At 42.8% G+C, this 26,983-nt stretch overlaps 1 protein-coding gene across 1 annotated transcript in view; it reads right to left on the bottom strand.

Moving 5' to 3' along the window:
* Window positions 1–641: 641 nt before the first annotated feature.
* LOC115117710 (E3 ubiquitin-protein ligase rnf213-alpha-like) overlaps window positions 642–26,983 on the bottom strand; it is a 108,958-nt gene continuing 82,616 nt past the window's right edge. The window contains 20 exon segments of the mRNA XM_065017196.1: window positions 642–2,045; window positions 2,389–2,567; window positions 3,346–3,435; window positions 4,393–4,590; window positions 5,148–5,225; window positions 5,552–5,753; window positions 8,166–8,346; window positions 8,856–8,939; window positions 10,777–10,909; window positions 11,443–11,694; window positions 16,700–16,788; window positions 17,417–17,585; window positions 19,762–19,918; window positions 21,788–21,888; window positions 21,999–22,033; window positions 22,508–22,583; window positions 22,681–22,923; window positions 23,028–23,138; window positions 23,256–23,378; window positions 24,061–24,230. Of these exon segments, the coding sequence (XP_064873268.1) occupies window positions 1,892–2,045; window positions 2,389–2,567; window positions 3,346–3,435; window positions 4,393–4,590; window positions 5,148–5,225; window positions 5,552–5,753; window positions 8,166–8,346; window positions 8,856–8,939; window positions 10,777–10,909; window positions 11,443–11,694; window positions 16,700–16,788; window positions 17,417–17,585; window positions 19,762–19,918; window positions 21,788–21,888; window positions 21,999–22,033; window positions 22,508–22,583; window positions 22,681–22,923; window positions 23,028–23,138; window positions 23,256–23,378; window positions 24,061–24,230 (2,825 nt within the window). The 3' untranslated portion in view covers window positions 642–1,891.

Genomic DNA, 26,983 nt, shown 5'->3' on the forward strand with positions numbered 1-26,983 from the left:
CTGAACCCTCAATTAAGCAATAATGCATGAGGGGGTGTGGTATATGGCCAATATACTACGGGCTAAGGGCTGTTCTTATGCACGCCGCAACGCGGAGTGCCTGGACTCAGCCCTTAGCTGTGGTATATTGGCCATATACCACAAACTCCCGAGGTACCTTATTGCTATTATAAATTAGTTACCAACATAATTAGAGCAGTAAAAATCTAATGTTTTGTCATACCCGTGGTATATGGTCTGATATACCACGGCTGTCAGCCAATCATCATTCAGGGCTTGAACCACCCAGTTTATAGTATGTATTAGGACAGTGAAGCTAATCTTTTGTATGGTTGCTATCAACTATGGAGTGATGATGGCCGATGGTCTTCATGGGTCGCTGGGCCTAATGCTGTGTTCACGTGCTAGTCAGACCTAGGAGACTGACATTTCCGTCACGGAAACATGTGGTAGAAACATGAGCTCCGAGTTCCCCCACTTGAAAGTACCAGAATCACCCAATAGGAAGTACAACGCAAGTAAATTATGTTCATTTTAACTCTGAGGTTTCGAGTTTCTGATAGCACGTGAATGCAGCATACATTTGTGATGGAGTGATATATTCCCCCCCCCCCAAAAAAACACACTCGATATGATAATGATTTTGTTTCAATCATTGTTTTAATAAGTACAATTACATTTTTCACAAAACAATTTCATCCTTGAGATTCATGATCAATGCGGAACTGCAATATAAAATAACTTCAAATGATCAAAATGACAATTTACTATACTTCAAGTCTAGACTAGGGCCTAGATTTAATCAGATCTACATTAAACTGCATAGCATATCATGTAGATTTAATCAGATCTACATTAAACTGCATAGCATATCATGTAGATTTAATCAGATCTACATTAAACTGCATAGCATATCATGTAGATTTAATCAGATCTACATTAAACTGCATAGCATATAATCTAGATTTAATCAGATCTACATTAATCTGCATAGCATATAATCTAGATTTAATCAGATCTACATTAAACTGCATAGCATATCATCTAGATTTAATCAGATCTACATTAAACTGCATAGCATATCATGTAGATTTAATCAGATCTACATTAAACTGCATAGCATAGCATGTAGATTTAATCAGATCTACTTTAAACTGCATAGCATATCATGTAGATTTAATCAGATCTACATTAAACTGCATAGCATATCATGTAGATTTAATCAGATCTACATTAAACTGCATAGCATATCATGTAGATTTAATCAGATCTACATTAAACTGCATAGCATATCATGTAGATTTAATCAGATCTACTTTAAACTGCATAGCATATCATGTAGATTTAATCAGATCTACATTAAACTGCATAGCATATCATGTAGATTTAATCAGATCTACATTAAACTGCATAGCATAGCATGTAGATTTAATCAGATCTACTTTAAACTGCATAGCATATCATGTAGATTTAATCAGATCTACATTAAACTGCATAGCATATCATGTAGATTTAATCAGATCTACATTAAACTGCATAGCATATCAAAATTCACTTATTCAACTTCACTTTGCTATTGCTCTTATCTGTTGCTAGTAACTTTTTCTTTTTTAGCATTTAAAAAAAAATGCTTTATTGGATAGAGGAGAGACAGTGGGGAAAGATACTGTATATAGAGAGTTTTTGCTGAAATAGCATTGGGTCGGATCGGAACCCACGCTGCAGTGGTTATTCGTTCTGGAGTTAGCCGTTTACCCCCGCTAGGAGACAGTAACAGTAACCTTCCTTCACTAATGACAAGGGGGCTCCAGTTATGTTTACATTTGCGGTTTGCGATATATCGTTTTTTCATTGCATAATTAAATCAATGAGCAAGTGTGTGAGGTTGGAGCTACCTCTGACTTCTCTCCCGTTTCAATGCCACCGCCAACTTCCAGGCTTCGATGTACTGAGACAGGTCGATCTCTTCAGGGAAGAACTCCTCAACGTCAGGTGGGATGTCCAGGTTCTTACGCTCCAGGTATGCCACAAGTGTGTCTTTCAGACTAGAAGAGAAAGGCAATACAATGGCACATGTGAGGTTCCCAGAACTAGTTGAATGATTTTTACTGGTTAAGATGGACATTTGGGGGGTATAAAAAAAAGAATCAACTTTCAGTCTGAAGAAAGTTTGCTTTGAAGGGAGAGAAGTACACCACTAAGGTACTGCAAAGTTCCGGGAAACATCAGGGAAGATCATCATCAATGATCTGTGTAGAAAACAAGTTCCCCATTGCACTTAATCACCCCCCCCCCCCCCCCCCCCCCAAATGTACGGTTAAGTGCTACACATGAACAATTTGAATGTGTGTAGCGTGTGTGTATGTGTGTGTGTGTGTCCTGCCTTACCCCCAGTCAGGCCTGTAGGTGTCAGATGCGCGGGGACCCTTCAGGACCAGTATCAGGAACTCGTGCATCTCCAGCAGGATGGAATCAGCGCTGCTTTTATTAAAGAACCCAGTGAGCAGCCGGTGCTCCTCCTCTCCCAGGGCCTTCCTGTACTCTTCTGAGATCCCTTCAAATGGGTCCTTAGGACAGGTAGGGCAAGAGAGAGAGAGGGAGTCAACCCTTAGTAGTTACATTTATGCTATGTCCACACTACGTCTTCCAATTTGTGTGCTGAAAAGCCAAGCGCAGCAACAACAACAACAACAAGATATATTCTTTCACTGCGTTAGTAAGTCAGCGTTTCCCTGCTGCCCTCTTACTCTTGGCTCAATAACACTATAGACACAAGCACACATTGGATCAATGCACTCTTGGGCTTATAATGTGGAAGCACTTTTAGGCACTTAACATTGCCCTCTTATAGTTTAAGCGCCAAGTGGGTTAGGGGTTAATCTCGTTCACAGCGCCTCACAAAGGGACTTGAATGGAACCTATGGCAAGAGCGGGAAAAAACTCCCACTGGAATTTCATTGGCTGATGTCTCTCAGGCCATCACCATCTAGCATGACCCTTACGACCTCCAAAGCACGAGCAGTGCAAGTGATTTAGTCTAAACAAAGAAGTGAGTTTGGGAAAATATGTGAAGTTCATTTGTGAAACTAGTTTTTACATAGAAACTTTTATATGCCCAAATTTGGGCTTCCCAAAAATATGGTCGCTATGATAGAACATGTATTGTTGTTCCTGATTTTCACATCTCATCTAATACAGCTGTAGCAGGCTTGCTCTCTCCCCTACCCTCCATTTTAACCCATGCCCAGCGCCCAGACTACCGCATTTGTGGCCCGGTGGCACATTTGACCATATTAAAACATCCAAGAGGCTCCCTAGCCAGCAATAGGTGAGTAGGTGTCTTACCCTCTTGAGCCACAGCATGTTTTCTGATTTGAGTGATGTCAGGAGCTGCCACAGTGCCAAACAGTGCTTCAGATAGTATCTGCCCAGGGCCTGAGGACAATAGAAGAAGACCTGAGGTTAGCCATGCTTCAGATAGTATCTGCCCAGGGCCTGAGGACAATAGAAGAAGACCCGAGGTTAGCCATGCTTCAGATAGTATCTGCACAGGGCCTGAGGACAATAGAAGAAGACCCGAGGTTAGCCATGCTTCAGATAGTATCTGCCCAGGGCCTGAGGACAACACCTGAGGTTAGCCATGCTTCAGATAGTATCTGTCCAGGGCCTGAGGACAACACCTGAGGTTAGCCATGCTTCAGATAGTATCTGCCCAGGGCCTGAGGACAACACCTGAGGTTAGCCATGCTTCAGATAGTATCTGCCCAGGGCCTGAGGACAACACCTGAGGTTAGCCATGCTTCAGATAGTATCTGCCCAGGGCCTGAGGACAACACCTGAGGTTAGCCATGCTTCAGATAGTATCTGCCCAGGGCCTGAGGACAACACCTGAGGTTAGCCATGCTTCAGATAGTATCTGCCCAGGGCCTGAGGACAACACCTGAGGTTAGCCATGCTTCAGATAGTATCTGCCCAGGACCTGACGACACCTTTATGTCGTGTTGTGGTGTCTCTCGTTGTGATGTGTGTTTTGTCCTATATTATTTTACATTTTTAAATGTTTTAATCCCAGGCCCCCGTTCCCCGCAGGAGGCCTTTTTGCCTTTTGGTAGGCCGTCATTGTAAATAAGAATATGTTCTTAACTGACTTGCTTAGTTAAATAAAAAATAAAAATCTTACTTCATTGATTTAATTCACTGGCTACTTTTGTAATAAAGGGACATACTTGTGTTTGGACTGTGAAATGAGCAGAGCGGCAATCTATGCGTGCCCACGAAATCACGTTTATTACAGACTAAAGGTAACGCGTGCCCTAGCTATTATGAAAGATTGGCGCCTATTGGAGTTAACAATGGAAGCCAGTGTTAAAAGTCCAGAATCACAAGACTGACCGTTAGGATGTGTGGAGCCGTTTGATCTCCCATCTGCAGCACCTCCTCCAGGTAGCTGCCCAGCTGCATGTGGGGTTCTCCCCCGGTCATAGCCAGGAACCCCAGGGCCACCTCTACGGTGGAGAGGGCCTCACACACCTCATTGTACGACTTCAGCTCTCCAACTAGTGTCGACAGGGCCCGCGAGGGCAGAGGCACCTAGACACACAAAGAAGAGAGACGTCAACCCCCCTATCTCCAAAGTAGACAGGACAACCCCCCTATCTCCAAAGTAGAGAGGACAACCCCCCTATCTCCAAAGTAGAGAGGACAACCCCCCTATCTCCAAAGTAGAGAGGACAACCCCCCTATCTCCAAAGGTGAGAGGTCAAAACCCCCCTATCTCCAAAGTAGAGAGGACAACCCCCCTATCTCCAAAGGTGAGAGGTCAAAACCCCTATCTCCAAAGTAGACAGGACAACCCCCCTATCTCCAAAGGTGAGAGGTCAAAACCCTTATCTCCAAAGGTGAGAGGACAACCCCCCTATCTCCAAAGGTGAGAGGTCAAAACCCCTATCTCCAAAGGTGAGAGGACAACCCCCCTATCTCCAAAGGTGAGAGGTCAAAACCCCCCTATCTCCAAAGGTGAGAGGACAACCCCCCTATCTCCAAAGGTGAGAGGACAACCCCCCTATCTCCAAAGGTGAGAGGTCAAAACCCCCCTATCTCCAAAGGTGAGAGGTCAAAACCTCTCTCAAGATTTTAACGTGACTTACTTGTTCAATCTTTCCTCTCATGTCCTTCAGAATAATTTCATGAATTCGATCATGTCTGTTCACCAGTGTTGGGATTCCCTGTAGAAACCAATAGCGGACATTATGAATAGCTGATAAAAGTAAATATTTATAGCATCAAGGTTGGGCTGAATTCCGTTTGAAATGTCAAATACTGCTAACTGTGTCTATTTAAAAAAAATAACTGTGCTTTATTTAAAAATGTATGAATTAAATTGACACCAACGCTGGTGGTCATATGGTCATTTAACATTCCTTCTATCCAAACTGACTGACAGTTAACATACAGTATATTCTGTCAGTATACCTCGGCCAATCAGGAATCAAACCCACGACACTAGTGTTGGATGCGCCATGCTCCTACCAACTGAGCGATTGGCACTCACATTGAGGGTGATGATGGGCCTGCCCTGCAAGAAGCGGGAGAGGAACTGCTGCTGGATGTTGGACAGGTCGTACTCGTGCAGCGTCTCCTTGCCTTGCTTCATGCTGTACTGACAGTTGGACAGGATCAGAGGCAGCAGGTCCCTCTCCAGATCATACTGAATCACATGCAGGTCCGTTAGGTCCGCCGGGCTCACTTTAAAGCTGGGGGAAAGAAAAATGGAGTCAACAAAATGGCCTGAAACGATGGGGCTAAGGTATCAACAGTTTCTGCTTCCATCTCAATGTGCTGTTCTCTCTCTATATATTTCCCCTCACTCAAATGCAACACTAGGATATTGTAACAAAGCACTAGGATATTGCAACAAAGCACTAGGATATTGCAACAAAGCACTAGGATATTGTAACAAAGCACTAGGATATTGCAACAGAGCACTAGGATATTGTAACAGAGCACTAGGATATTGCAACAAAGCACTAGGATATTGTAACAAAGCACTAGGATATTGCAACAGAGCACTATGATATTGCAACAAAGCACTAGGATATTGTAACAAAGCACTAGGATATTGCAACAGAGCACTAGGATATTGTAACAGAGCACTAGGATATTGCAACAAAGCACTAGGATATGTACTAGGATATTTCAAAACAGATATGCCTTGACATAATGCCAGGATGTATACTAGGATATTTCAAAACAGATATGCCTTGACATAATGCCAGGATGTGTACTAGGATATTTCAAAACAGATATGCCTTGACATAATGCCAGGATGTGTACTAGGATATTTCAAAACAGATATGCCTTGACATAATGCCAGGATGTGTACTAGGATATTTCAAAACAGATATGCCTTGACATAATGCCAGGATGTGTACTAGGATATTTCAAAACAGATATGCCTTGACATAATGCCAGGATGTGTACTAGGATATTTCAAAACAGATATGCCTTGACATAATGCCAGGATGTGTACTAGGATATTTCAAAACAGATATGCCTTGACATAATGCCAGGATGTGTACTAGGATATTTCAAAACAGATATGCCTTGACATAATGCCAGGATATGTACTAGGATATTTCAAAACAGATATGCCTTGACATAATGCCAGGATGTGTACTAGGACATTTCAAAACAGATATGCCTTGACATAATGCCAGGATGTATACTAGGATATTTCAAAACAGATATGCCTTGACATAATGCCAGGATGTGTACTAGGATATTTCAAAACAGATATGCCTTGACATAATGCCAGGATGTGTACTAGGATATTTCAAAACAGATATGCCTTGACATAATGCCAGGATGTGTACTAGGATATTTCAAAACAGATATGCCTTGACATAATGCCAGGATGTGTACTAGGATATTTCAAAACAGATATGCCTTGACATAATGCCAGGATGTGTACTAGGATATTTCAAAACAGATATGCCTTGACATAATGCCAGGATGTGTACTAGGATATTTCAAAACAGATATGCCTTGACATAATGCCAGGATGTGTACTAGGATATTTCAAAACAGATATGCCTTGACATAATGCCAGGATGTGTACTAGGATATTTCAAAACAGATATGCCTTGACATAATGCCAGGATGTGTACTAGGATATTTCAAAACAGATATGCCTTGACATAATGCCAGGATGTGTACTAGGATATTTCAAAACAGATATGCCTTGACATAATGCCAGGATGTGTACTAGGATATTTCAAAACAGATATGCCTTGACATAATGCCAGGATGTGTACTAGGATATTTCAAAACAGATATGCCTTGACATAATGCCAGGATGTGTACTAGGATATTTCAAAACAGATATGCCTTGACATAATGCCAGGATGTGTACTAGGATATTTCAAAACAGATATGCCTTGACATAATGCCAGGATGTGTACTAGGATATTTCAAAACAGATATGCCTTGACATAATGCCAGGATGTGTACTAGGATATTTCAAAACAGATATGCCTTGACATAATGCCAGGATGTGTACTAGGATATTTCAAAACAGATATGCCTTGACATAATGCCAGGATGTGTACTAGGATATTTCAAAACAGATATGCCTTGACATAATGCCAGGATGTGTACTAGGATATTTCAAAACAGATATGCCTTGACATAATGCCAGGATGTGTACTAGGATATTTCAAAACAGATATGCCTTGACATAATGCCAGGATGTGTACTAGGATATTTCAAAACAGATATGCCTTGACATAATGCCAGGATGTGTACTAGGACCACATCAGGGGTAGTATAAGGCAAGCAGCCTTACCATTCCCCCAGCGGATGGTTGAGGGAATGGAACATCATTATAATAATTAGTGCACTCCAAATTGACCACCGCTAAGTCCAATAATAGATTGCATTCGAATAAAATAATTTCAGACCTTGATTACATTGAGACACGGTACATGTCTCTTTTTTTTTGTGGGAATTACTTGGGAACAGATTTAATAAATTAAACACATTTTTAATTGAATTTCTGGTGATAGTCTTTTTGTACCTAAAAACAAAACTTTTTGAGGAAAAAAATAAAAGATTCACGCTTGTTGCTGACCCCTATTTCACACCAAATGAGTACAACATGTATCCACCTAGTCTCCTCTCCAAGGTGCTTGTCCACACAGTAGACCAGCTCGTTCTGCAGGGCGATGAGGTAGCTGACCAGGGCTGTGGAGCAGAGACCAGGACCTTGACGCCGTGGCAACAGGACCTGGAAGTCACTGGTCATGTCCAGATCCTTCCGGCAGAACTCAACAGGGATCTTAATCTCTCCTACAGAACCAAACAAACACATTGTTTCTGATGTTATGGGAACACGATTAGGCTTTAAATCATTATAGCAGAGCCAGGGGGGGGGGTTATCATTGAATTATTGAGATATTTAGGAGAGTGGGAAGTGGGAATATTTCACATGCTCTGGGTTCACTAGGACGTTGTGCCCTAGGATCTCTTGAGTGCCCAACACACGCTTTCTTTTAAAGTTGCCGTTGTTTGACAAAAACGTTAACAAATATGTACTGAAAATGCGTGTGTGCGAGTAATTATATATCAAATCACATTTTATTTGTCACATGCGCCGAATACAACAGGTGAAATGCTTCCTTTACAAGCCCTTAACCAACAATGCAGTTTTAAGAAAGTATTTACTAAAATAAACTGAAGTTAAAAATAACTAATAATTAAAGAGCAACAACAAAATAACAGTAGCGAGGCTTTATACAGGGGTTATCAGATCACTATTAGACCCCAAATGGTATATGATGCTTTATCTGTGCTATTACCATTGGTTGCCAGCGAGCCCCTAAGCTGATTCCATGTTGTCAGGAAGATGTTGATCCGTTTCTCATGCCAGGCTCTCAGCGGAACTGTGGAAAGATGGACAAAGACCAAACCAATGACACACTTTGGCCTCTATTTCATCCGTGATGCTGAAGATCTGCTCTAGTAGCGTGATTAACAACTGAAGGCAATGTTCCCGTGGTCACGGAGACTGCATTCACTGTGAACTGGCATGTGACCTTCAAATTGTAGCGCAGATTTTCCGCGATACTGATTGCATGTAGCCTTTAAAATCTCCTCCAATTCCTTTAGGACACGTTATACGGAATGCTTACAGAATAGTTGATAAGCCTGGCTTACTTAAACGTTCACGTAGATTTTGAAATAATGCACATAGGATATTTGCACAGGAAGATGAGTAATTCGCAAACATCTAAAGTTAAGATTGGTCTCAATGCCACTAATTCAGTGGTTCCCAGTCCTGGTCCTTTGGACCCTAGTGGTTTTGGTTTAGTCCTGGCACTAACACAACTCATCAACTCATCAAGCCTTTGATAAGTTGAATCAGGTTGTGTGAGGGCAAAACCAAAAAAGTTACATCCCTTTGGGTCCCAAGGACTAGGACTGGGAAACACTGCATCAATCAGAAGATACAGCACATTCATTCCAGTCCTGAAGGGCAGTCTGTTAGTTTATGTTATTTCCTTTCAATTAGTGCCCAATTAAGAGCCAGACAACAAGGTGAGGTTGTCCAATTAAGAGCCAGACAACCAGGTGAGGTTATCCAATTAAGACCTAGACAAGCAGGTGAGGTTGTCCAATTAAGGTCGTCCAATTAAGTGCCAGACAACCAGGTGAGGTCATCCAATTAAGACCTAGACAACCAGGTGAGGTCATCCAATTAAGACCTAGACAACCAGATGAGGTTGTCCAATTAAGACCCCAGACAACCAGGTGAGGTTGTCCAATTAAGACCTAGACAACCAGGTGAGGCTGTCCAATTAAGGTCGTCCAATTAAGGGCCAGACAACCAGGTGAGGTTATCCAATTAAGACCTAGACAACCAGGTGAGGTTGTCCAATTAAGGTTGTCCAATTAAGAGCCAGACAACCAGGTGAGGTTATCCAATTAAGACCTAGACAAGCAGGTGAGGTTGTCCAATTAAGGTCGTCCAATTAAGTGCCAGACAACCAGGTGAGGTCATCCAATTAAGACCTAGACAACCAGGTGAGGTCATCCAATTAAGACCTAGACAACCAGATGAGGTTGTCCAATTAAGACCCCAGACAACCAGGTGAGGTTGTCCAATTAAGACCCCAGACAACCAGGTGAGGTTGTCCAATTAAGACCTGGACAACCAGGTGAGGTTGTCCAATTAAGACCTAGACAACCAGGTGAGGCTGTCCAATTAAGGTCGTCCAATTAAGAGCCAGACAACCAGTTGAGGTTATCCAATTAAGACCTAGACAACCAGGTGAGGTTGTCCAATTAAGGTTGTCCAATTAAGAGCCAGACAACCAGGTGAGGTTATCCAATTAAGACCTAGACAAGCAGGTGAGGTTGTCCAATTAAGGTCGTCCAATTAAGTGCCAGACAACCAGGTGAGGTCATCCAATTAAGACCTAGACAACCAGATGAGGTTGTCCAATTAAGACCCCAGACAACCAGGTGAGGTTGTCCAATTAAGACCTGGACAACCAGGTGAGGTTGTCCAATTAAGACCTAGACAACCAGGTGAGGCTGTCCAATTAAGAGCCAGACAACCAGGTGAGGTTGTCCAATTAAGACCTAGACAACGAGATGAGGGGAGTTCCTAACTCATCAGTGACCTTCATTGATCAATCAAGTACAAGCGAGAAGTGAAAGCCCGCAGCCACTCGGTCGTTCCTCCGTGGAATGAGTTTGACACCTGTGTTATCGTACCTGATTCCTGTCTCTGGAGGAATTTGGCAATGGTGCCGTGGGACAGGTCAGTCACATTCCGACACGTCTTCACCAGATTTCTCTGCAGTTCCAGGATGTCAGTGATGAACTTCAGCAACCGCAGCTCTGCCTCCTGCAACCAATCACAGGGTTCAGTAAAATATCTGCTGACAGACTGCAACCAATCACAGGGTTCAGTAAAATATCTGCTGACAGACTGCAACCAATCACAAGGCATAGACCTACTGACTGGTAAACCGTATAAGACCTATACAAGCTGAGCAGCTAAGGTTATGATTGAAAAGAAAGTCAGAGCCCAAATATACAAATGAGGGCTGTTCACATTTAACACGGCAGGCTTTTAATCTGTCATCACTGAGCAAGCTTTTCCTTATTTCATTGTTCATTTGCTCTCAATTACATAACATAGCCGGGCCTCCCGAGTGATGCAGCAGTCCAAGGTGCTGGAGGCGTCACTACAGACCCGGGTTCTGCCCGGGCTGTATCACAACCCGGACGTGATCGGGAGTCCCATAGGGCGGCGCACAATTGGCTCAGTGTCGTCCGAGTTAGAGGAGGATTTGGCCGGGGTAGGCCGTCATTGTAAATAATAATTTGTTTTTAACTGACTTGCCTAGTTAAATAAAGGTGAAATAAACCTCTTACCTTGTGCAGGAACCTCCAGAGCACTGGCAGGGTGTTTTCTCCGTCGTTCTGCTCCACGACGCGGGTGAGGCTGAGCAGGGACACCCTCTCCCTGCAGTTCCACACCGCTGAGCTGTGGATCTGGGAGTTGTGGGGCAGCGAGGTCAGGAACAGGCGTGGCTCCGGAGACAACACCCTCATGATAGGGTTGGAGGACAACCTTGAGTCATCCCTGATGAAGGCATTCACCTCTTGCAGCCGCCGATCCAGGTCCTGGAGACGTGATAGGAGGAGACAGCCAGCGGGGTAATTGAACCACAATTCCAAATTGACACCTGTCTCCTATGTACATCTAGCAGGGTTGGGCTCAATTCAGAATGCCTCATTAATGAATTAATGCCTCATTAATTAAAATGTAATTATTGTATTGAAGTAGTCAACAGGATACAGAATTGCAATTCAAATTTTAATTAAAAGGAAATATAATTGAATTCAGTGAAATTCAAATGCCTGTTCTATTCTATATTAGGTGTTGTCTATACAAATATACATTGTACATAAAAACACCAAACACGTCATTCATACATGCATATGAAATATTGTTGAAACAATTGATTTTCAGGACCAACTTAAAATAAATGATCAAGGAAAACAAAACCTGTATGCAAATATTCTAAATTATTATATTCCATACATTTTTGTTCAATATGGGGAAAATACAACATTTCCCAGAGTGCATTAGTTTAACCCACAACTTGACCCTTAGGCCTTCAAAAAGAAGCCAAACAAATTAGATCTATAAACTGATTATACAAAACATTAAGAACACCTGATTTTTCCATGACAGACTGACCAGGTGAAAGCTATGGTCCCTTATTGATGTCACTTGTTAAATCCACTTCAAATCAGTGTAGATGAAGGGGAGGAGACAGGTTAAAGAAGGATTTTAAAGCCTTGAGACATGGATGGTGTGCGAGTGCCATTCAGGTGGTGAATAGGCAAGACAAAATATTTAAGTGCCTTTTGAACGGGGGTATGGTAGTAGGTGCCAGGAGCACTGGTTTGAGTGTGTCAAGAACTGCAATGCTGCTGGGTATTTCACGCTCAACAGTTACCCGTTTATATAAAAAAATGGTCCACCACCCAAAGGACATCCAGCCAACTTGACACAACTGTGGGAAGCATTGGAGTCAACATCCTTGTGGAATGCTTTGGAGTCAACATGGACCAGCATCCCTGTGGGAAGCATTGGAGTCAACATCCTTGTGGAATGCTTTGGAGTCAACATGGACCAGCATCCCTGTGGAATGCTTTGGAGTCAACATGGACCAGCATCCCTGTGGGAAGCATTGGAGTCAACATCCTTGTGGAATGCTTTGGAGTCAACATGGACCAGCATCCCTGTGGGAAGCATTGGAGTCAACATCCTTGTGGAATGCTTTGGAGTCAACATGGACCAGCATCCCTGTGGGAAGCATTGGAGTCAACATCCTTGTGGAATGCTTTGGAGTCAACATGGACCAGCATCCCTGTGGGAAGCATTGGAGTCAACATCCTTGTGGAATGCTTTGGAGTCAACATGGACCAGCATCCCTGTGGGAAGCATTGGAGTCAACATCCTTGTGGAATGCTTTGGAGTCAACATGGACCAGCATCCCTGTGGGAAGCATTGGAGTCAACATCCTTGTGGAATGCTTTGGAGTCAACATGGACCAGCATCCCTGTGGGAAGCATTGGAGTCAACATCCTTGTGGAATGCTTTGGAGTCAACATGGACCAGCATCCCTGTGGGAAGCATTGGAGTCAACATCCTTGTGGAATGCTTTGGAGTCAACATGGACCAGCATCCCTGTGGGAAGCATTGGAGTCAACATCCTTGTGGAATGCTTTGGAGTCAACATGGACCAGCATCCCTGTGGAATGCTTTGGAGTCAACATGGACCAGCATCCCTGTGGAACGCTTTGGAGTCAACATGGACCAGCATCCCTGTGGGAAGCATTCCACAGGGATGCTGGCTCTGAACAAACTTTATTTAACTCTTTGCAAACTGGAAACCATTTATCCGGAGGCTGCATTCATTGTAGCTGGGGATTTTAACAAAGCTAATCTGAAAACAAGACTCCCTAAATTTTATCAGCATATCGATTGCGCAACCAGGGGTGGTAAAACCTTGGATCATTGTTACTCTAACTTCCGCGACGCATATAAGGCCCTCCCCCGCCCCCCTTTCGGAAAAGCTGACCACGACTCCATTTTGTTGATCCCTGCCTACAGGCAGAAACTTAAACAAGAGGCTCCCACGCTGAGGTCTGTCCAACGCTGGTCAGACCAAGCTGACTCCACACTCCAAGACTGCTTCCATCACGTGGACTGGGACATGTTTCGTATTGGGTCAGATGAAAATATTGACGAATACGCTGATTCGGTGTGCGAGTTCATTAGAACGTGCGTCGAAGATGTCGTTCCCATAGCAACGATAAAAACATTCCCAAACCAGAAACCGTGGATTGATGGCAGCATTCGCGTGAAACTGAAAGCACGAACCACTGCTTTTAATCAGGGCAAGGTGTCTGGTAACATGTCCGAATATAAACAATGCAGCTATTCCCTCCGCAAGGCTATTAAACAAGCTAAGCGTCAGTACAGAGACAAAGTGGAATCTCAATTCAATGGCTCAGACACAAGAGGCATGTGGCAGGGTCTACAGTCAATCACGGACTACAAGAAGAAACCCAGCCCAGTCACGGACCAGGATGTCTTGCTCCCAGGCAGACTAAATAACTTTTTTGCCCGCTTTGAGGACAATACAGTGCCACTGACACGGCCTGCAACGAAAACATGCGGTCTCTCCTTCACTGCAGCCGAGGTGAGTAAGACATTTAAACGTGTTAACCCTCGCAAGGCTGCAGGCCCAGACGGCATCCCCAGCCGCGCCCTCAGAGCATGCGCAGACCAGCTGGCCGGTGTGTTTACGGACATATTCAATCAATCCCTATACCAGTCTGCTGTTCCCACATGCTTCAAGAGGGCCACCATTGTTCCTGTTCCCAAGAAAGCTAAGGTAACTGAGCTAAATGACTACCGCCCCGTAGCACTCACTTCCGTCATCATGAAGTGCTTTGAGAGACTAGTCAAGGACCATATCACCTCCACCCTACCTGACACCCTAGACCCACTCCAATTTGCTTACCGCCCAAATAGGTCCACAGACGATGCAATCTCAACCACACTGCACACTGCCCTAACCCACCTGGACAAGAGGAATACCTATGTGAGAATGCTGTTCATCGACTACAGCTCGGCATTCAACACCATAGTACCCTCCAAGCTCGTCATCAAGCTCGAGACCCTGGGTCTCGACCCCGCCCTGTGCAACTGGGTACTGGACTTCCTGACGGGCCGCCCCCAGGTGGTGAGGGTAGGCAACAACATCTCCTCCCCGCTGATCCTCAACACGGGGCCCCACAAGGGTGCGTTCTGAGCCCTCTCCTGTACTCCCTGTTCACCCACGACTGCGTGGCCACGCACGCCTCCAACTCAATCATCAAGTTTGCGGACGACACAACAGTGGTAGGCTTGATTACCAACAACGACGAGACGGCCTACAGGGAGGAGGTGAGGGCCCTCGGAGTGTGGTGTCAGGAAAATAACCTCACACTCAACGTCAACAAAACTAAGGAGATGATTGTGGACTTCAGGAAACAGCAGAGGAACACCCCCTATCCACATCGATGGAACAGTAGTGGAGAGGGTAGCAAGTTTTAAGTTCCTCGGCATACACATCACAGACAAACTGAATTGGTCCACTCACACTGACAGCGTCGTGAAGAAGGCGCAGCAGCGCCTCTTCAACCTCAGGAGGCTGAAGAAATTCGGCTTGTCACCAAAAGCACTCACAAACTTCTACAGATGCACAATCGAGAGCATCCTGGCGGGCTGTATCACCGCCTGGTACGGCAACTGCTCCGCCCTCAACCGTAAGGCTCTCCAGAGGGTAGTGAGGTCTGCACAACGCATCACCGGGGGCAAACTACCTGCCCTCCAGGACACCTACACCACCCGATGTTACAGGAAGGCCATAAAGATCATCAAGGACATCAACCACCCGAACCACTGCCTGTTCACCCCGCTATCATCCAGAAGGCGAGGTCAGTACAGGTGCATCAAAGCTGGGACTGAGAGACTGAAAAACAGCTTCTATCTCAAGGCTATCAGACTGTTAAACAGCCACCATTGAGTGGCTGCTGCCAACACACTGTCATTGACACTGACCCAACTCCAGCCACTTTAATAATGGGAATTGATGGGAAATGATGTAAATATATCACTAGCCACTTTAAACAATGCTACCTTATATAATGTTACTTACCCTACATTATTCATCTCATATGCATACGTATATACTGTACTCTACATCATCGACTGCATCCTTATGTAATACATGTATCACTAGCCACTTTAACTATGCCACTTTGTTTACTTTGTCTACATACTCATCTCATATGTATATACTGTACTCGATACCATCTACTGTATGCTGCTCTGTACCATCACTCACTCATATATCCTTATGTACATATTCTTTATCCCCTTACACTGTGTATAAGACAGTAGTTTTAGAATTGTTAGTTAGATTACTTGTTGGTTATCACTGCATTGTCGGAACTAGAAGCACAAGCATTTCGCTACACTCGCATTAACATCTGCTAACCATGTGTATGTGACAAATAAAATTTGATTTGATTTGATTTGATTTGGAGTCAACATCCTTGTGGAATGCTTTGGAGTCAACATGGACCAGCATCCCTGTGGAATGCTTTGGAGTCAACATGGACCAGCATCCCAATATTAGGAATTGGTGCCGTGGGACAGATCAGTCACATTCCGACACGTCTTCGACCAGATTTCTATGCAGTTCCAGGTTGTCAGTGATGAACTTCACCAACCGCAGAAAATCTTTTCTCAAATTCTAATACTGCATCAGGTGGGGTGTGGTCGATTTTCAATTTGAATTCCAACTCATGAGTTGAATGGGAGTCAATTACAAAACTCTGAATTCCGGGCCCAACCCTGACTTCTAGGTAATTCTGTCAACCTTAATAAAATCAATATGGAAAACAAGGTAGAGCTACAATCATTATCGCTTATACCAACCCAATCCTGCAATTAGAACTGGGAATTATATGAATAAAAAAAAAAAACACACCTGTTCTAGATGGTCGGCTCATAAAAAGGCAATAAAAACTGTGATTTTTCTGGTATCATGTTTTTATTTACCTTCAGCTGAGGGGAGATTATTTCATTACCGACTGTCATCTCCCAGTCGTTTCTGGCCTTTTTGGTAGAGAGATGATTATCAACACACCCTGAGGAGAGAAGTTTAAACGGTACATAATCTGATTCCAGTGACAAACACTGACAACAAGAACCAGAACCAACGGACACATCTTGACCTAATATCATCTCCCTTAATATCGACAAGAAAAGATTGTAGAAAATAAATACTACAAATACTGAGATATATATTATACCCCCCAAAAAATTGCAGGGAAAATTATATTTGATACTAATACAATTACTCAAAGGAAGAGATAAAAAAATAAAAAAAGTAATAAAACAAATCTAAAAAAAGATAAGGGTGAAAATGATTGGTTCCCTTGTTTTCAATACTCCAGCACCCACCCCCTGATACTGAGCCTTTTTTCTAAAACGTTATGAAATCGTAGAACACATTGGAAGGGATTTTAGACCATTTCTCCATACAGAATCTCTCCAGATATGTGATATTCTTCATCTGCTCTTATGGACTACCCTCTTTAATTCAAACCACAGGTTTTCAACGGGGTTCAAGTCCCGGAGACTGAGATGGCCATTGTAAAATGTTAATTTGTTGACTTGGCTAAAATGTCATGGCAGGGCAGCAGGTAGCCTAGCGGGTCGAGCGTTGTGCCAGTAACCGAAAGGTGAAAAATGAAAAATTGAACTGCGCCTTACCACGACGGTGAGGCTTCAGTAGGCTACTGATCATCAGGTGGATGGCATTGACTGTGTCATCTTTCCCCTTCCCCATAAACCTAATCACGTGTTCCATGTCTTTCAGCAGGTGACCCATGAGGAACAAACTGGGATCAGCGACGTGGGGCTTGATGATAGCAGCAATGGCCTATCAAAGACAAAGAAAGACCGGGATAAGACACTAGGAACCAACTCCTTCTCCTAGCTCCTTATCCACTGAATAGGATAGGGACTAGCTCCTTATCCACTGAATAGGGTAGGGACTAGCTCCTTATCCACTGAATAGGGTAGGGACTAGCTACTTATCCACTGAATAGGGTAGGGACTAGCTCCTTATCCACTGAATAGGGTAGGGACTAGCTCCTTATCCCCTGAATAGGGTAGGGACTAGCTCCTTATCCACTGAATAGGGTAGGGACTAGCTCCTTATCCACTGAATAGGGTAGGGACTAGCTCCTTATCCACTGAATAGGGTAGGGACTAGCTACTTATCCACTGAATAGGATAGGGACTAGCTCCTTATCCACTGAATAGGGTAGGGACTAGCTCCTTATCCACTGAATAGGGTAGGGACTAGCTACTTATCCACTGAATAGGATAGGGACTAGCTCCTTATCCATTGAATAGGGTAGGGACTAGCTCCTTATCCACTGAATAGGGTAGGGACTATCTCCTTATCCACTGAATAGGGTAGGGACTAGCTCCTTATCCACTGAATAGGGTAGGGACTAGCTCCTTATCCCCTGAATAGGGTAGGGACTAGCTCCTTATCCACTGAATAGGGTAGGGACTAGCTCCTTATCCACTGAATAGGGTAGGGACTAGCTCCTTATCCACTGAATAGGGTAGGGACTAGCTCCTTATCCACTGAATAGGGTAGGGACTAGCTCCTTATCCCCTGAATAGAGTAGGGACTAGCTCCTTATCCACTGAATAGAGTAGGGACTAGCTCCTTATCCCCTGAATAGAGTAGGGACTAGCTCCTTATCCCCTGAATAGAGTAGGGACTAGCTCCTTATCCCCTGAATAGAGTAGGGACTAGCTCCTTATCCCCTGAATAGAGTAGGGACTAGCTCCTTATCCCCTGAATAGAGTAGGGACTAGCTCCTTATCCCCTGAATAGAGTAGGGACTAGCTCCTTATCCCCTGAATAGAGTAGGGACTAGCTCCTTATCCCCTGAATAGAGTAGGGACTAGCTCCTTATCCACTGAATAGAGTAGGGACTAGCTCCTTATCCACTGAATAGAGTAGGGACTAGCTCCTTATCCACTGAATAGAGTAGGGACTAGCTCCTTATCCACTGAATAGAGTAGGGACTAGCTCCTTATCCCCTGAATAGAGTAGGGACTAGCTCCTTATCCCCTGAATAGAGTAGGGACTAGCTCCCCTTATCCCCTGAATAGAGTAGGGACTAGCTCCTTATCCCCTGAATAGAGTAGGGACTAGCTCCTTATCCCCTGAATAGAGTAGGGACTAGCTCCTTATCCACTGAATAGAGTAGGGACTAGCTCCTTATCCCCTGAATAGGGTAGGGACTAGCTCCTTATCCCCTGAATAGAGTAGGGACTAGCTCCTTATCCACTGAATAGGGTAGGGACTAGCTCCTTATCCACTGAATAGGGTAGGGACTAGCTCCTTATCCACTGAATAGAGTAGGGACTAGCTCCTTATCCACTGAATAGAGTAGGGACTAGCTCCTTATCCCCTGAATAGGGTAGGGACTAGCTCCTTATCCACTGAATAGAGTAGGGACTAGCTCCTTATCCCCTGAATAGAGTAGGGACTAGCTCCTTATCCCCTGAATAGAGTAGGGACTAGCTCCTTATCCCCTGAATAGAGTAGGGACTAGCTCCTTATCCCCTGAATAGAGTAGGGACTAGCTACTTATCCCCTGAATAGAGTAGGGACTAGCTCCTTATCCACTGAATAGAGTAGGGACTAGCTCCTTATCCCCTGAATAGGGTAGGGACTAGCTCCTTATCCCCTGAATAGAGTAGGGACTAGCTCCTTATCCACTGAATAGAGTAGGGACTACGGGAAAGAGCTAGGGGTTTCTGAACGGGCCACTGCCACTAAGGCAGGTGTACTGTAAGAAACAACATGTCACGTCACAGCTAAACAAATCTGCTGGCTTATCAACTTAAAGCCAGGGATCATTCCTTAATTGAAGTCTATGGACAAGAAATGATAGAGAAAAAAAAAGTATCTGCTGTCTTTCCCTGTCCATAGACTGCTTTCAAGGTAAGGAAACCTATTTGAGTGAACTGTCCCTTTAAATCACACAAATCCATAGGTCCCTCTAGTATGATTTGCCGCGGTGTACCTGTGGGTTACTTCTGGCTCCTAGTAGCATGGCTATGTGGGTGAGAAGCCGGACCAGGTTGAAAGGAACAGAGGACATGCTCTTTGTGTCCTGCATGTCTGGGTGGTCCCTCCGTCGAGGGTCTCCCAGGACGTGGCCAGTCTCAGTACTGTCCCCTCTTATGAAAAGACAAGATTTTTTTTTTTTCATTCTTCAGTACTGTGACTCATTAAAAGCCTCACTTGGGAAATTACATATATATTTATGATGTTTTGGGTTTCTACTAACCATGTGTATGTGACCAATAAAATTTGATTTGATAAAGTGTACATATTCGATAACTGTAATATCATTAGTTATGTTCCAACATTCCCTCCATCTTGTACCACTATCAGTTGTTTATAAGTTTTGGTTCCAATAGGTTCTTTTTTTTCTAAAGAGATTCTCAGTTGGATCTGCAAGATTTTCTATATTTTACTGATCATATGAAAATATATATTTTTTTGACTCAAATAGGGTTCCCTCAAGATTTCTCTGAAAGATTTCAAATCGAAATGTCTTGATATGAAACTATTAAGTTGCATGTATTTAAAAATATCTACATTGGTCAGTCTAAAATTGCTTTTGAATTATTTTTTTGGAAAGACATTTATTTCCTATTACCAAGTCATATTACAGTTGCTATACCTTACGTTTTCAATGTAGACTTTAAGCAAGTGTGAAGCAAGTGTGTTTTAGGCCACTCTTAAAGCACTGCATGTCAGTGCTTGAGGAGTCACTAGACACCCTGGTTCGAATCCAGGGTGTATCACATCCGGTCGTGATTGGGAGTCCCACAGGGTGGCGCACAATTGGCCCAGCATCTTCCGGGTTTGTCCAGGGTAGGGTTTGTCCAGGGTAGGGTTTGTCCAGGGTAGGGTTTGTCCAGGGTAGGGTTTGTCCAGGGTAGGGTTTGGCTGGGTTAGGGTTTGTCCAGGGTAGGTTGGTCCAGGGTAGGGTTTGTCCAGGGTATGGTTTGGCTGGGGTAGGGTTTGTCCAGGGTAGGGTTTGTCCAGGGTAGGGTTTGGCTGGGTTAGGCCATCATTGTAAAAAACAATTTGCTCTTGCCTTTGACTTGCCTAGTTAAATAAAAGGTTGAATTTAAATTGTAAAAAATAACGAAAAGCTATCCAAGGATTGTTCCATACTGTTGTGTTTTTAGCGAGTGATATAAGTCTTCATTTTCTTCCATATTGTATACTATGAAGTTAATGTTCTTAGCTTTATCCTTTGATAATACACCTCAAAACATTCTAGGAGTGAGCAGGCACATCTTCAATATGTACCCAAATTGTTCCTCTTTAGTGCCTTTAAGTCTGGAAGGTTAAAACTCCCCCTCTGACTTAGGTGTAAAAGATGTCCTATTCATTTGATTTGCCCTTGTAAGAGTTTGTCATGACTGAGTATACTTTAGAGAATATCTTCGGTGGGGTATTATTGCTACAAACATAAATGCCTTCTGAAGAGCTTTATTCTAACTAAGATCTATGGGAAGATTGATCCATTTCATTGGATCTGCTTTCATGTTGTTGAGTAATGGGATAAAGTTATCTTAAAATATTTTTTGTTTGTTGTCACTTAGTAATTAAGCATAATTAAGTATTTAATGTGTTGTGGTCCACTTAAAGGACAGCTGTAGATTTTGAGTTATTATATATTTTTCCTATTGGCAATTTTTTAATTTATTTTTAAAATTCACATTATTTTATATCCTGATCAGTCTATGACCGCGATCAGTCTATAACCGCGATGATCAGTCTATATTCTAGATCAGTCTATATTCTAGATCAGTCTATAAACTTTATAATAATGAACCATAGCCTGTAGGCCAAGTACTCCCTGGCAGATACATTCAACAGCGTAGCCATCAACAGGAAAAATATATAATTCATTTCAACAATAATGTTTTGATACGGATTTCAAAATCATCCTTCCTCCAAAGGACATTTCTATGGATTTCATTTCAGATAGATCCCCCAAAAAATCTCGTATAGAATTGCCCACTTACCGGATCCGAGCAGTAGTGAAGCCCGCGACAGGATTGTGGCCGCGCCCTCCTATCTCAGCTCCACAGTCCACACAACGGCTCGTCTCCATGGGCTTGCCACACTGAGGTGGGGGGTTAGAGAGGAGAGGAGGAGGGACATGATTGAAGGAAATGTAACTACAGTCATGATAGGCCACACTTTTTAACCCAGAATCAACTCAATTCTACATACCTCACCAATGGCGCAAGGGTGACCATTCGGACAATCTGTGGGGTGTAGAAATGAGCACAATGACGGATCATTTTTGGCAAGGAAAAATAAGGGGGGGGGGTTCTTCATGGGTTCATGGAACAAAAAAAACGCACAAAAAACTAGAATGCATAAAAGGTACAATGAATAACAAAATTCAATTCAATTCAATTCAAGGGGCTTTATTAGCATGGGAAACATGTGTTAACATTGGCAAAGCAAGTGAGGTAGATAATATACAAAAGTGAAATAAACAATAAAAATTAACAGTAAACATTACACATACAGAAGTTTCAAAACAATAAAGACATTATAAACCAAAATCTATGATGCCTGAAGAAGCAAGCCGAAATGCCATAGTCATTTTGTTACTCTTGTTTCTCTGGGACTTTTGAGTTTTGTAACATGCATTTACCCATTATAACTTTCTGCATTCTAGTTTTAGCTATTACTTGTTTTTTAAAATTTAAATGGACTGAAACAATACTTACTGTACCACGACATCCCACTAATGGCCTGGCGTACAACTGCAAGCATATCCTCCGGCATGGTGGGTATGAAGGCTCTCTGTTATTAAAAGTAATACATATATTTAATTGAGTGATTTATGCTGAGGAACAACAGGTTCACTGCAGACTGTAGGGAGCAGACAAGGGGAGCACACCTGCATGTTAGTAGGGAAAAGAGCCAGCTGCTGGAGGGGTATCAGTAGGCCCTGGTTCCCACAGAGCAGCACTGCAGACAAGTGGATGGCCAGCTCCACCACCACCCACTGGGCACCAGAGGCCCCAGTCTGGACAGTCAGGGGACCCAGCCGGTTGGCTACCAGGTCCAGGGCGAATTCCTTCACATTTCGGCTTGCAAGAAACGTTGAGGCCTCGATGAAATCCACCAGTGTTTGACAAAACTAGGAAAAGAAAAGGGAACATTAAACAAAGATGCTGTAGGTAAAGACAAAGCCGTATATGAGATTAACGTAGCTACAGTATTATCTCCACGGGCTCTTCTTACCTCAGAGTTTGGATGGAGGCTGGGATTGCCTGCTCTATAGAGACAGGTCACTTCTCTGAACAGAGCCAAAAGCAGGTATATTGTCCTCTTATCTTTTGGACACGAAGAACCCTACACACATTACCGGAACAAATAAATAATGCTTATGCTTGTAAACAGGATAGAACAATTATTCAGACATGTAAAATCACTGACTTCAATTTGTTATCTCTATGAGGCTTTCAATACCTTACAAGCACGATCTATATCCTTAATTTTGCCCTCCAGTATTGCTTTGGCAACCACATCTCGGATGGTCTTGTAGTCCTCTCCACAAACAAGATACTGGTCAATCTGGCTGCCATCTTGATTCTGAAAGACAGGGAAATGAATGTGGGTGATGAGTGTGGATGAGATGAGTGTGGATGAGATGAGTGTGGATGAGATGAGTGTGGATGAGATGAGTGTGGATGAGATGAGTGTGGATGAGATGAGTGTGGATGAGATGAGTGTGGATGAGATGAGTGTGGATGAGATGAGTGTGGATGAGATGAGTGTGGATGAGATGAGTGTGGATGAGATGAGTGTGGATGAGATGAGTGTGGATGAGATGAGTGTGGATGAGATGAGTGTGGATGAGATGAGCCCCCCCCCATTTTTAAATGGAATTTATATTTTTTATTTAACCTTTATTTAAAGCACAGAAAAGCTCTCTCGAAATTCAATCAGTTAATTACACATGAACAAATGTGTTATATAATCAAATGAATAGAGCGCTACATACAAGGTTAATCAAATCAACATTTCAAATCAAATGTATTTATAAAGCCCTTCTTACATCAGCTGATGTCACAAAGTGCTGTACAGAAACCCAGCCTAATAAAAAAAAAAAAAAAACAGCAAGCAATGCAGGAGTAGAAGCTCGTAGAAGGTTAATCTTCTTATAGGTAGATAGTAGTTTATATTGTCACACACACCGGAGAGGGGAAGTGACGTGCGTTTTTTGACAGGGTCAGCCATAGTAGTACGGCGCCCCCTGAATACAAACCAGTACCTTCTGCAGGACCTCGCGAGGGAACAGCCACTGCATATCTGCCACTGTCAGGAAGTGTTGGACATACTCCACTCCGTGCTGGTTGCAGATCTTACGGATCAGGTAGACCCGATACCAGTCATTCCCACTGCGCTTACACAGTTCTCCCACGCTGGTCAGGAATTCTCTCTCTGATGGACCATAAATGAGGTTAAAAAAAAAGAAGTGCAACTTACTTGAAAATATATGCACATTTTACCCAATGCCCTGAATGAAAACACTCTATAAACCAGATCAATGATACCCAATGAAAACACTCTATAAACCAGATCAATGATACCCAATGAAAACACTATATAAACCAGATCAATGATACCCAATGCCTGAATGAAAACACTATATAAACCAGATCAATGATACCCAATGCCCTGAATGAAAACACCATATAAACCAGATCAATGATACCCAATGCCTGAATGAAAACACTATATAAACCAGATCAATGATACCCAATGCCCTGAATGAAAACACTGTATAAACCAGATCAATGATACCCAATGAAAACACCATATAAACCAGATCAATGATACCCAATGAAAACACTATATAAACCAGATCAATGATACCCAATGCCTGAATGAAAACACTGTATAAACCAGATCAATGATACCCAATGCCCTGAATGAAAACACTCTATAAACCAGATCAATGATGTGAATCCTCACTGTTTGCATAGATAACCAAGTACCAGCCAAACTCTCATGATTACATTGTTAGTACCTTCTGTCATGTGACATTTCACACACATTGGGTAGAGTATGTCTATAGACATTGGGTAGAGTATGTGTCTAGACATTGGGTAGAGTATGTGTCTAGACATTGGGTAGAGTATGTATATAGACATTGGGTAGAGTATAGACATTGGGTAGAGTATGTGTATAGACATTGGGTAGAGTATGTCTATAGACATTGGGTAGAGTATGTGTCTAGACATTGGGTAGAGTATGTGTCTAGACATTGGGTAGAGTATGTGTCTAGACATTGGGTAGAGTATGTGTCTAGACATTGGGTAGAGTATGTATATAGACATTGGGTAGAGTATAGACATTGGGTAGAGTATGTGTCTAGACATTGGGTAGAGTATGTGTCTAGACATTGGGTAGAGTATGTGTCTAGACATTGGGTAGAGTATGTGTCTAGACATTGGGTAGAGTATGTATATAGACATTGGGTAGAGTATGTATACAGACATTGGGTAGAGTATGTATATAGACATTGGGTAGAGTATGTGTATAGACATTGGGTATAGTATGTGTATAGACATTGGGTATAGTATAGACATTGGGTAGAGTATGTGTATGGACATTGGGTAGAGTATGTGTATAGACATTGGGTAGAGTATGTGTATAGACATTGGGTAGAGTATAGACATTGGGTAGAGTATGTGTATAGACATTGGGTAGAGTATGTATATAGACATTGGGTAGAGTATGTATATAGACATTGGGTAGAGTATGTATATAGACATTGGGTAGAGTCTAGACATTGGGTAGAGTATGTGTCTAGACATTGGGTAGAGTCTAGACATTGGGTAGAGTATGTGTATAGACATTGGGTAGAGTCTAGACATTGGGTAGAGTATGTGTATAGACATTGGGTAGAGTATGTGTATAGACATTGGGTAGAGTATGTGTATAGACATTGGGTAGAGTATGTATATAGACATTGGGTAGAGTATGTATATAGACATTGGGTAGAGTATAGACATTGGGTAGAGTATGTGTCTAGACATTGGGTAGAGTATGTGTCTAGACATTGGGTAGAGTATGTGTCTAGACATTGGGTAGAGTATGTGTATAGACATTGGGTAGAGTATGTGTCTAGACATTGGGTAGAGTATGTGTCTAGACATTGGGTAGAGTATGTGTATAGACATTGGGTAGAGTATGTGTATAGACATTGGGTAGAGTATAGACATTGGGTAGAGTATGTGTCTAGACATTGGGTAGAGTATGTATATAGACATTGGGTAGAGTATGTGTATAGACATTGGGTAGAGTATGTGTATAGACATTGGGTAGAGTATGTGTATAGACATTGGGTAGAGTATGTGTATAGACATTGGGTAGAGTATGTGTATAGACATTGGGTAGAGTATGTGTATAGACATTGGGTAGAGTATGTGTCTAGACATTGGGTAGAGTATGTGTATAGACATTGGGTAGAGTATGTGTATAGACATTGGGTAGAGTATAGACATTGGGTAGAGTATAGACATTGGGTAGAGTATGTGTATAGACATTGGGTATAGTATGTGTATAGACATTGGGTATAGTATAGACATTGGGTAGAGTATGTGTATAGACATTGGGTAGAGTATGTGTATAGACATTGGGTAGAGTATGTGTATAGACATTGGGTAGAGTATAGACATTGGGTAGAGTATGTGTATAGACATTGGGTAGAGTATGTATATAGACATTGGGTAGAGTATGTATATAGACATTGGGTAGAGTATGTATATAGACATTGGGTAGAGTCTAGACATTGGGTAGAGTATGTGTCTAGACATTGGGTAGAGTCTAGACATTGGGTAGAGTATGTGTATAGACATTGGGTAGAGTATGTGTATAGACATTGGGTAGAGTATGTGTATAGACATTGGGTAGAGTATGTATATAGACATTGGGTAGAGTATGTATATAGACATTGGGTAGAGTATAGACATTGGGTAGAGTATGTGTCTAGACATTGGGTAGAGTATGTGTCTAGACATTGGGTAGAGTATGTGTCTAGACATTGGGTAGAGTATGTGTATAGACATTGGGTAGAGTATGTGTCTAGACATTGGGTAGAGTATGTGTCTAGACATTGGGTAGAGTATGTGTATAGACATTGGGTAGAGAGTATGTGTAGAGTATGTGTCTAGATAGACATTGGGTAG

Source organism: Oncorhynchus nerka, linkage group LG4 (assembly GCF_034236695.1).
Source record: "Oncorhynchus nerka isolate Pitt River linkage group LG4, Oner_Uvic_2.0, whole genome shotgun sequence".
NCBI lineage: Eukaryota > Metazoa > Chordata > Actinopteri > Salmoniformes > Salmonidae > Oncorhynchus > Oncorhynchus nerka.